This window comes from Chiloscyllium punctatum, chromosome 26 (genome assembly GCF_047496795.1).
Source record: "Chiloscyllium punctatum isolate Juve2018m chromosome 26, sChiPun1.3, whole genome shotgun sequence".
Classification (NCBI taxonomy): domain Eukaryota; kingdom Metazoa; phylum Chordata; class Chondrichthyes; order Orectolobiformes; family Hemiscylliidae; genus Chiloscyllium; species Chiloscyllium punctatum.
In genome coordinates, this window is record NC_092764.1 from 60,927,974 (window position 1) to 60,940,495 (window position 12,522).

At 40.1% G+C, this 12,522-nt stretch overlaps 1 protein-coding gene across 1 annotated transcript; it reads left to right on the plus strand.

Annotated features, from left to right (window-relative positions):
• The first annotated feature begins 3,999 nt into the window (after window positions 1-3,999).
• On the plus strand, window positions 4,000-12,064 carry zpd (zona pellucida glycoprotein d). The gene is made up of 9 exons (XM_072595693.1): window positions 4,000-4,168; window positions 4,253-4,313; window positions 5,015-5,116; window positions 6,526-6,731; window positions 7,824-7,978; window positions 8,363-8,602; window positions 10,753-10,912; window positions 11,009-11,135; window positions 11,936-12,064. The coding sequence occupies exons 1-9, from the start codon at window positions 4,166-4,168 to the stop codon at window positions 12,028-12,030; spliced, it is 1,149 nt and encodes a 382-aa protein (XP_072451794.1). The 5' UTR covers window positions 4,000-4,165; the 3' UTR covers window positions 12,031-12,064.
• The last annotated feature ends 458 nt before the right edge of the window (window positions 12,065-12,522 follow it).

Here is a 12,522-nt window from a genome sequence, read left to right on the forward strand (position 1 = left end):
ATAGTTGTTAGGTGCATTAGTCAGAGGGGGTTGGGTTACTCTTCGAAGGGTTGGTGTGGACTTGTTGGGCCTGTTTCCACACTGTGGAGAATCTAATCTAATCATAACTTTGCAATGTGTTTTGGTCAGTGTACAGGGAAAATTACCTGGAGTAAGATAGCTAGGTTGACTACTAGATTTTTAAACAGGGAAATATTTATTCACAAAATTACACAATGAAACACAAAGAACAGAATAAAGAACCCCTACAGAACTCAGCCTATCTAACTAGACTTAATTATGCTGTTCTGAACATACACAACAGTCCCAATAAGCAAACTCCCTTTAAAACCCAGTATAAATGGAACACATGCTTACAGGTTGAAGTTGACGGGCTGGAAAGAGGGAGAGTTTCTAGACAGCTCCCTGTTGAACTTCCCAGTTCAAGACTGAACTAAGACTGCTCTGCTCAGCTCAGCTAGAGAGCTGACCACGTCCCTTTCATTATACATGTCACTTCTAAAACCTGACCACTTTGGACTTAAGTCTCATCGGTTTACATATAAACAACAGGCCTCTCAAAATCCTTTTCATCTCTGTGCCAAACCAGACTGATCGGAGCCCGGCCTGGTTTATTGCCCCTCTGAAAAAAATCAAGGGCAATGTCCCCTTGAGCTAAGGAACAGCTTTTATGGAAAAAAGGACTAGCTTTGTGACAGTGAAGAATTAGATAAGTGAGCCGAGGGCACAGATAGGCGCATTAGAATATGATGTTGCTATGACAAAGACTTGGCTGAAAGGTGGGCAGGATAGGCAGCTCAATATTTCTTGTTAAAGGCATTCAGACAAGATAGAGAGAAATATAAGCGGAGAAGGGGTAGAATATTGATCAAGAAATTGATTAAGGTGTTGAGAGAGGCAAGGGAGGTAATACCAGAGGCCGTGACAGTAATTTTCAGTTCCTCTTTGGCCACAGCTGAGATGCCAGAGAACTGCTAACATTGTCCCACTATTTAAAAAGGGAGGAAGGGATAGATCAGGAAGTTACAGGCCAGTCAGTCACCACAATTGTGAGGAAGTTATTATAAAAGAAGTCTGAGGGACAGAATATATCATCACTTGGATAGACATAGTTTAATCAGGCATGATCAGCATGGATTTCTTCAGGGAAAATTGTGTTTGACATATTTGATTGACTATCTTGAGGCAGTAACAAGGAGTATGGATAAGGACAACACATTTTACATGGTTGAGAATCAAGAAGCAGAGTGTGGTGGTAGAGGGATGTTACTATTTTCAGTGGGGTTCCACTGGGGTCCCACTGGAGTCAGTGTTGAGGATCTTGCCTTCTGTGGTGTACATTAATGATTTAGACTTGAATGTAGGGGACATGGTGTAGAAATTTGAAGATGAAACAAAAATTGTTAGGATAATAAATAGTGAAGAGGATACCTGTAAACGGCAGCAGTACATCAGGGCAGTGGCAAGTGGAATTCTACACTAGAATGAGTCAAAGGGATTACTGTACAAAAAATGGATGAATTTCGAAAGTCCTGAAGACCAAAGGGACCTTGGTGTGTGTATACCCACAGATCCCTGAAGGTAGCAGGGCAGGTAGATAAGGTAATTTAGTAGGCACTTTGGGTACTTCTTTTATTATTGATTCATAAGGTTTAGATTAGATTCCCTACAGTGTCTAAACAGGCCCTTCAGCCTGACAAGTCCACACCGACCCTCCGAACAGCAACCCACCCAGACCCATCCCCCTACATTCACCCCTGACTAATGCACCTAACACCACGGGCAATTTAACATGGCCAGTTCACCTGACCTGCATGTCTATGGACTGTGGGAGGAAACTGGAGCACCCGGAGGAAACCCACACAGACACGGGGAGAATGTGCAAACTCCACACAGTCAGTCGCCTAAGTCGGGAATTGAACCCGGATCTCTGGTGCTGTGAGGCAGCAGTGCTAACCACTGAGTCACCATGCCGCCTACAGAAAGGCAAGCAAATTATGTATAAAATGCTGGTTTGGTCACAATTGTGGTCCTGTACATAGTACTGGTTATAGATAAGGGCTCGGTTTAGTTCAGTTGGCTGGACAGTTGGTTTGTGAAGCAATGTAGTGCCAACAGTGTGGATTCAATCTCCTCATTGACTGAGGCTACTGTGAAAGATTCTCCTCTCAACCTGTCTCCCCTTTGCCTGATGTATGGTGACCCACATGTTAAATCACCACCAGTCATCCCTCTCTAATGAGAGAGCAGCCCTATAGTCTGGTAAGACTAAGGTGACTTGACTTGACTAGGTTATAGGAAGGGTATGACTGCACTGAAAAAGGTAGAGAGGTTGTTGCCTGGGCTGGAAGCTCTGAGGAAAGATTGGATTGGCTGGGATTGTTATCCTTGGAGCAGTGAAAGTTGAAAAAGTGTATAAGATTATGAGGGACATAGGTAAAGTGGACAGGAAGGCACTTTATAGAGGAGTCAATAACCAGGGAGGCAGAGATTTAATGTAAGAGGTAGAAGATTAAGAGGAGAGCTGAGGAGAATTGTTTTTCACACAAATGATGGTGGGAGCCTGAAACTTTCTGCCTGAAAGGTTAGTTGAGTCAGAAACTCTCACAGCATTAAAACAGTATTTAGATACTCACTGGCACTGCCATAGCCTCCAGGTCTATGCGGCAGGGGCTGGAAACTGGGATTAGTGAAGGCAGACGCTTGGTGACCAGCATAAACACAATGGGCCGAATGGCTTCATTCTGTGCTGGAAACATTTATGACTCTATTGTGCTAAACCCAAAGGCAGTTAATGGCAACAACATTAAACAATCATTGCTCAGTATTTATGAGAGGCATGGAGATGACATAGGGTTCATGATATAATTGCATTAAAAATAAAAAGGAGAAACATTAAACAAACTGAACCAATTAAACTCAGATGATGAAACTCAGAATGCAGCTGAATTATGCCTGTGCTGCGTGAAAGAATCTAGGGAAGCTCATCAAGTTTGATACTTGAAGAGGATTCACTGCTATTGTATTGACAGGTAACTAATGTTATACGTTTAATTAAGAAGGCAATCAGAAGACACCCAGACAGCTATGGACCAGTCAGTTTAATATTGGAAATCCTACTAAAGAAGAAACAAAAAACGTCGAGACACAAAAACGATCATGAAATAAGTATTTCAAAAGGGATTTCAAAAGGGAAGATTTCGCTTCACCAGCCTCATTCAATTCTTTAAAGAGGCGGGAGGGAGAGATGATAAGGATAACACAGCCCCCAGTGTGGTACTACAGTAAACCATTGAATAAAGTTAGAATATTCAGAGCCAGAGGCCAAGTCACTGTGAAATAGATGCTGGAAATTCAACATTAACAAAGCAAACGCTGGAGAAACTCAGCAAGTTTAGCAGCAGGCGTGGAGAGAGAAACAGAGTTAACGTTTCAAGTCCAACGTGACTCATCCCAGAATTGTCACAACTGGCTAACTGATAGAATACAAGGCAGAAAAAGTGGTAAAGGGCAGCTCTTCACAGTGGCCGAGGTCTTTGAGTCTTTCGAGGTCTTGAGTTAGTACGAGGACCACGGCCCTTGACACTTTATTTCAATATTGGAATCAAAAACAAATTGCTGTGTTTTCCACAGGACTTGTTAAAGACACTTTCACCGACAGTAAAGCGCCTTTAGGCATTCGGAGGTAGAGAAAGATGGGTATGAATAATTTATCTCACTGTAAGCCATTGACTGGTTATACCATCATTTTGACGTAATCTTACAAAAATGGAAATTTAAAGAACTGTTTTTTCAATGTGGTGACATCGGTGCGAACAAAAAAATGGATGGACTCTAATAACACAATTGTACAAGATCTTGGAATCTGTATTCCGCAGAATACTGAATGCGTAGACTGTAATAACTGCAGCCCTCTCCCGTCCAACCTATCAGCTAGTTCAGGACTAACTTGCGCAGCCCTCTCCCTTTCAAATTCTTCCAGAGCTGGGTTCTCGTGGTTTGGCTTGAAATCTCGAATTAATTAAATCGAACTATCTTCCTGAACAGAGGACAGAACAGCTGAGGTTAATATCCTTATCAGTGGCCCCTCCCACTAACCCGCCAAGAAAATCTTGAAATTCGTTTGACCTGTGCTGAAGTCGTTGCTGAGGGAGAGGTATATAAAATGGTATGTGTAAGGGTGTGTCTTTACATGTTTTGAAACGTTAGTAACTCTACAGAGTAGACGATGATGTTTTATATGTTTTTGCAGGCGCTGTTCAAGGTGTTAACGCTATTATTTTGCGGAGCTTTTATGACGATCTATGGTTCAGGTAAGTATGTAAATAAGGTGACTATTAGTGTCGATAGCATCTCTGGCGGAAACCTGATGGTGACCGCTACTCTTTGCTTTCTGGAACGTGTAAACTTCTTAAAAACTAGTGCCAACAATATTCGTATAATCTATTTAAGGTTATTGGGGAGATAAGAGGAAAGTTAGCATTTCTTTATGTAGGAAGAAATGAACTTATCTCAATTCCCTAAAATATTGCTTAAGGTTTTACCTAAAGTAATTCTTGTATTTGGATTTCTTGTCATCTTTTTAGTGAAGTTCTCTCCTAGACAAAACTTCTCATTCTAGAGTATGAATCTAATTTGAGTTGTACAGCAATTAGCTTTATGACACGGGCAGTCATTAGGTTTGAAATACCAGTTTTTTTCTAGCATTAAGTTTTTGCAAACTTATTAGATCTTTAAGCACTTCAAATCTGGTGTGATTAGTCATCTAATGTGTAGACTATCTGCTTTAGTTCATAGGTACTAACTAGTTTCTTCTGGAGTATGACTAAAGTTTCCTAATAACTGACATGACTTTCCATGAAATGGAATCAAAACTGTTCCTTTGGTATTGATCTGATTACTTTTAATAATTCACATGTTTCCAATTTTTAAAGTGGCTACTGAATTTTAACTTGCAGCAAGTAAGGTAAATAAATATTTTAAAGCCTAAGTTTGTGTTGACTTCATTCAACAGGCTGTGATCCCAATCCTTGTAAGAATGAAGGGACCTGCACTCTTGTAAATGATGATGCCCAATGCAACTGTGCTCATGGGCTTAAAGGAGCAACATGTGAAGGTAAAACTGCTTGCTTTTTGGATGGGAGCAGCTGCCAGGCTGAGTGTTCTCTTTTGGGATTTTCATACTCTTAAGACTACACCATGGATAGTTGCTGGAAGTCAGACTAACATACAAATAAAGATTGTTTTTACTGCAACACCAGCAAACAGTTCTCCCTATAAACTGACAGTAAATGTAAGCTTTTCTCCTTTGTTGTCTAGCTGGCTTGGACTGACCTTGCCTAGTTTTTGCCCACATTCAATCAGAATGGTTTCCAATATTTATTCCACACTTGCCTCAGATTTTCTTGATCTAACCTTACTGCTGCTTGTTTCTCACTGTGTGCAGCCCTATAAATGTTCCCCCAGAAATTTGGTTTGACAACTGTTTCCTCAACTCCATTGTTGTCTGAACTATCACTGAGAACCCTCCATGTTGGGGAAATTAGTGAAAAACTTCAACCTGCTGCCTTGCAGCACTAGGGTCCTAGGTTCAGTTCCAGCCTCTGGTGAATCTCCACACAGTCTCATGTCTGTGTGGGTTTCCTCTGGGTGCTCAAGTTTCTTCCCACAGTCCAAAGATATGCTAAATTGCCTGTCGTGTTGGGCGCATTCCTTAGTGTGAAATGGGTCTGGGTGGGTTACTCTTCAGAGGGTTGGTGTGGGCTGAAGGGCCTGTTTCCATACTGCAGGGAATTGAATCTAAACCAAACACTGACCAGATTGAAGCTACTGTCTTTGCTTCTCTTGCTGAGGCTAAACTAGTGTCTCACTCACTTAAGGTGAGGACTGCAGATGTTGGAGATCAGAGCTTAAATGTTGGAAAAGTGCAGCAGGTCAGGCAGCATCAAAGGAGCATCCTGTTCCTTTGCTGCTGCCTGACCTGTGCTTTTCCAGCAACACACTCTATCACTCATTTATGCAAGGAAGAACTGTCTCTCTAAATATGCAGCAGCATTTTGAGATTGCCTGTTTGTCACTTTTGCCTCCTTTATTACGATGGAAACAATTACCCTAATGTTCGTTACCCATGAGATTGAACTGTTCTAATGCACTCTTGCTGGTCTTGGTTCTAGCTATGCAAAGCAAGTGACCATTAACATGACTAAGGTCTTGTTGAACTATCTTTTTTATTTCTGATGAGCAAAATCTCATTATCCTCTTCCCTCCGATCCTTCCTAGCAGTTATCTTTATCTGTTAATTCTGGTCTATATTTTGAATTTAGCTATTGATTTCAATTAACATTCTGAAATTCCTTCTAAATATCTGATCTACTTTGGGCACTCAAACTAAACCTTAGCTTCAAATTAAGTTGCAAAAGTATAGGTGTTCCTGTGTCAGATAGTTGACAGATTCTAACAGATCACTTTATGTAAAACTATTTGCAGCAGGAAGAGATTTTATTTGCAGTTCTCTTGTATCCCCAGATATAAAAATGGAAGTGATCTGTGAGCAGACTTACATAAAAATATTGGTCTCCAAGGATTACTTTGATTGGAAAAATGTAACCCAGGATGCTGTCCAGTTGTTTGAGGGTGCCTGCAAAGCTGCAAAAGAAGTTAAAAATGGAGAGGAATACTATGCAATCACCATACATCATCATAATTATTCAGACTGTGGTACTGTTGTAATGGTAAGATTTTCATTGAATGTGTAAAAGTATAAGCCAACTTCATTCTTTAGTAGTGTCTGTCTTGCTCAACTTCCTGTGCTGCCAGAACTCAGTGCAACTATTCCTCTAATTACACATGTCCCATAAGCATTCTGATTTAGAGATCAGCAGTCAGCTGTAAACAGTCACCACATCAAACACCTAGTTTAGTTTTGAGCTTAGCAGCAAATTTTTGAGGAAGTAAACTTGCCAGTTGTACATTTCAACTTGTATTGATGTGATTCATGAAACTAAACATAGTTCAGGTGTATGAAGGAGGATTCCTTCCACTGAGGTTGACTTTTTTTGTGACCTCTTCCCAGCTAATTGAATGGGAAGTAGTTTTAAAATTGAGAATGAGAAAATGGATTTTACTTTGGCTGACCCAAAAGTTCCCAAAATGGGATCATCGACCTGTGGTTTTGCATAATTGGACTGAATGCAGCTGACTTGTATTAAGTGTGCATCATTTTTTTTTTGTAAAATCTCTTGGCATTTAATTCATGCTTATTTCTAAAACTCTGGGCTTATCTTGCCAAGTTCCAGGTTGAATTCTGTATGTTACACTCATAAACTGTTGATGGTCCAAATTGAATTTTGAGCTAGTTAGGTCCTTACTTGGTCTTTGACCCCATACCAAAACTAGTCTTGGGCTATAGATTAGCCCAATTGAGGCTGGTATACAGTATAGTTAAGCCAGAGTGTGGGCTTGATGTGAGGTAACACCAGTGCAGTAACCACAAGGAGCTCCTGCCATAAATATGGCATGATAGATTGATCTAACCATACTGGTAGTACTTGGCAGAAAGCTCTTCAATCATTCTACAATACAAATAGGTGCATTTTTTTCTTTGCAGCATTAGTTTTAAGCCACTTGCAGCATTGGTGATGTCCAACTGGTGTACTGCTGTTCAATGTAAATTAATAGCAAATTAACTTTTATGCAAAAGCTGTATTCTATTGGGGAGACTAACTTGTCCCTGTGCTCATAATTAGCAGTTTCAATTTTCTTGTACATGTCTAGGATAAAATAGCTGATAACAGTTTCTAACAGAAATTTTTGTTCAATTTCAGAGTAATGCTACACATGTCATGTACATGAATGGTGTCCAGACCAGACACATAACTGGAGTCATCACCAGACTTCCTTCTGAGTCAATTGACTTCACTTGTGTATACACTCGTGAAAGAACAGTGCGACTTGAATTCCCAATACAGCCAAAAACAACGCAAGTTCTTAATACTTCTGTTTTGTGTTCAGTTTTTACTGTAGCTTAATTGCCTGGTTAGTGGAATGATGTGAAGTTCAAGTCTAATTCATTATCGCTAGTGCAGATATGTACACAATTGGCAAGATCCTCATTTGTCTTGACCATAATATAACTGACTTCAATCTTTTTCTGTGGACTTTCAACTTTATACTACAGTATAATGTGGGGAAAACATTGTTTGAAGTAACTTTTTTTTGTGATCTGAGATCCCCAACATTAGAGGAATTGTTTGCAGCTTAAGGATCAATTTGCACCCCTGAGCATTGTCATGCTTTCAAGTTCTTGATTCTTTATTTCCAGTGAAAGTGATTTGAGATTAACCAGTTTGGTTTTTTTCCGCAGGATTGCGGTGTTACATGTGCAGGAAGGAATGGTCACTGTATCAATGGCCTTGTACAAGAGCTCAAAGTATGAAAATGCTTATGTGGAATTGCCAGTTCTTCCATGGATGGAGAGGTTGTATATCAGTGTGAAAATTGAACCAGGAGAAAATAACTTTTTTGATTTAACTATCAATGATTGCTGGGCCACACCAACCCAAAATCCAGATGATTTGCCCCAGTATTACCTGATTAAGAAGGGGTAAGCAACACTAAAATTGCAGTGTCCAAGTTGGGCATTTTTCAATGTCTGTATTGTAACATTGCACTGTTGTGGTTAAATTAGTTCTGAGTTTGTGGTCTATCTTTGAATATCAGAGGCAGGACAGCCCTTCAAGGATGTTCCACCAGTCAGTGACTAATCTGTCAAGCTAAACATTACCTTGTTGATTCCCTTAGCCTAATCTAGCTTAACACTGGTTGCAATTTCCACAGGCTCTTCACACTGGGTGAAGAGTCTTGTCTTTAAATGGCCTTTTTCTAACCTTGAGTCCAGATTCTGGACTCTCCAGTCATCAGGAACATGCTTCCTGCATCTACCTGTCTAAACTTTGTTAGACTTTAGATTTGAAGCTTTGTCCACTAGTTCTATCCACACAAGGATAATATCCTCTAACTACCAAGGGTCACTTCAATTATTGGATTTTAGGAAAAATTGGAACACTAATACAAATTGAAATTATTCAACTGTTCCTCCAGTGAACTTTTCTCTATGCTCGCCCATCTGAGTGTGCCTTTCCTTGGATAAAGAAACAACACTTTAAATTACAGCTGTCTGATTTTAGGGCCTTGTATAGTTTTAGCAATACCTTTTTCACTCTGGAAATAAAAACCTTTTGCTAGCATCCATTAAATGGTGGTGAATCTGGAGGTCAGTTAGCTCTATTAGTTGGACACATCATTAAGAATGGTGCCAACTGCATAGTTCCATTCTCAGGACAGCTGTCCTTGAAGGACTCCTTCTCAACCTCTTCTGGCTGAGGGTATGGTGACCTTTTTTAATTAAACTACTATCAGAGTACACAAGGTCTGGTAGGGCTGTAATGGCTTTACATTTGGATATTAGCCCTTTTGAGTTGTGCACTGCGGGGGAAGGGTGGGGGGGAAACCCCAATATTTCTACAGCTTTCTGTAGTCTTAGCTTTATTGTTGGATACCCTTTTTTTTTCTAGTCTGACTACACTCTTGTTCACAATACTTCAATTTTGGGCACCATACATCAGGAAAGATACTAACCCTGGACTGGGCCCAGAGGAGGTTCATGTGTTCTCTAGAATGAGACTTATGAGAGAGGTTGAGGACTTTAGATCTGTACTTGAAGTTTAGAAGCTTTGAGTGGTGAAAGTTCAGTCTGAAACTCGAATACTGAATGGCCTGGACAGAGTGGACACTGGGACTTGAGGGCACAGCCTTTAAAGGAAGATTGTGTTTTTAGACTAGAGATAGAGAAAATTCTCTCGGCAGAGTGGGGAAATCTTGCCTTCATTAGCACAAGGCTATGGATGCCAGGTAATTCTGAATTTTTAAAATAAGATTTCTTTTGTCAAGGGAATCAAAGATCACAGGGAGAAAGTAAGGTTTACAACCTCTTTCCTTATTGGCCATGACTGAATGGCAGAACAGACTTGATCTGTTGAAAGGAGCAGAAATTAGACCAATCTCCCCTCTCCTGCCCCAACACTACATTCCAAATATATGTAATTAGCCTCTTATAATAGGAAATTTCTACTAATCTACTTGTGAGCAAGGATTTTCCTAATCCATCTCTAAGTTAGACTGTATGTTCACTTGTCTGATCCAAGTGAAAATACTTAATGTGACTTGCCACCATGTAGTTGTGTCAGACGGTTGGAAACAAATTGGGGTTTTCCCATGCAGGTTCAAACCACCTACACTTTTCAGGTGACTCAGTGATTAGCACTGCCTCTGTACAAGGGGCCTTGGGCAACTCTGGAATTTACACACTACATGGGTTTCCTTCCCCTTCCATCAAGTGGATGGGCAATGTAGCATCACTAATTGTCCAGGACCAGGAAATGTAGCAGGGATAGGGTAGAGGGTGAGTCTGGGTGGGATGCTGTTCAGAAGGTTAATGTGGACTAAATGGCAACTGCCTTCCAGATTCTGGTTGTTTCATTCTTTCACAAAACTTCAAGGATTATTGGAAAATGTTGGCTTTTCAGTTTAAATTGCCCAACAATCTTGATCAGCCAGTTTTCTAACTGGTAAAAGGAGCTTTGTACTCAATTAATCCACTTTACACCATTAGGGGAATGTCCCACTTTGGCCTCATAAAAACATGCTAGCAAGTTGGACCTAGTCTACTGAACACTAACTTGATTTCTGTTTTAGGTGTCCTGTTGATGACACTGTACAGTATCACAATCAAATTGGGAATGAGACTATGGCAAACTTCAGTGTGCAGATGTTTAGATTTGTGAAATACCCAGTTTTATTCCTACATTGCAAGACTGAAATTTGTGCAGCCGACAGCCTGGAGCCTTGCATGATAGTAAGTTTGTCCCAAGTATTTCATAATGGAGAATTCACCCATCCTCCAGCAGTATAATTAAGCAACACTTCATCTAATACTATTCATTGCCTTTAGGACTGTGCCAGCCTACCATCCCTGAAAGCAAAGAGAGATGCTAATACACAATATGAAGGATTATTAACCTATGGACCTATTCGTTGGACTTTTTCTGGGGCAAATGTATACCAAGTTGGCAAACCTAGTAAGTTCTGTAAAAAGGATGAAAGTGCACCATATGACTCTTATCATGACATAATCAATGTTCTTTGCTTCTATACTAGTTGACTTCAACACTGTCATGCAATTACCAATCTGATGCCAAGCTAGCATTCTGTTTCTCAGTCAAAAATAGTGACATTAGCCAAAAGTCAAACCTCTCACCACAATTCCAAAATGGAAGGCTGTGTGGAGCTCTCAGAAATGGGAGGACATTCAGTTGTCATTGTTTTGAGGTGTCCTTGTATTAAGCAAAGTGCTACACTGGCTCAGTTACCAAGCAGGTTGGTCTGTGACCAGATTGTGGACTCAGTGGGTGACATCTCTTAGATGTTACTGTATAGGCAAGTTAACTCTGGCCTCTTGGACAAAGGCAGCCAAGGTTGCTTAGATTTAGGGTCCCACATGGGTTATACCATTGTTAAGGTTAGATTTTTGAAGGGTATCAAACAGATTTTTAACTACACTACAATTGGCTGGTTACATGCACACTTAAGGTTATCAATTTCAAACTGTCACATCTTGTAAGGTGAAATCTAATGACTCTTGAACTAAATGTCCTGTGACCTCACCATTACCTTCCTTGTTGCATCATTAACTCTTAAATGCAGTGTCTAAAACCAGGTAGTTTAACAATCTAAATTAACAGTAGTGGTTACTTGACCAAACATTAAGACTAAATGTCTTAACTGAATTTTGTCTTCCTCAAAAGCTGTTTCCTGCTTTCAAATGCTGTCAGCAATTGTTTTGGCAGAAACTAATGTAATTCCTCTTTTCCTTCTGCAGATTTGATGCTTGCAACTGTTCCTGGCATTGCAGTGATAACTGCCATGGTGTTTCTTGTCCTTGCAATTACTTTAGCTAAAGTAATGAGAAAGTAAAACTAGCTGAAATCAAATGTAAAGAAGAACAAAAATAAAGTAGACAATATGCATTACACTGTGTATAAGAAATTAGTTTTCTGCACTTTCGTTTTAATGGGATTTCTAATACTTGGACCAGTTTAGTGGAATTAATTTGACAAGAGTTTAATTAAACCCTTGAACACTACAACCCATGGTTAACTTGTGATGTAGACTACTTTTTAGTCATGTAGGTTTCTAACCACAAGCTTTTTAACTTTAGCCCACTTTCATCTGCAATAGTTATCAAACATAAGTCACAGCACAAACAACCCTTTGGTTGAACCAGTCCATGATGAACATAATCCCACACTAACCTATTAGCACTTGGCCCATATCCCCCTCTCTCCTATTCTTCTACTTCTCTCTATCTTTAACTGTAACTTCAACCACTTCCTGTGGCAAGTCATTCTCCACAAACCACACTCTTGTACCTCCCATCCTAGAGCAATGACACCTGCCACTTGCCTT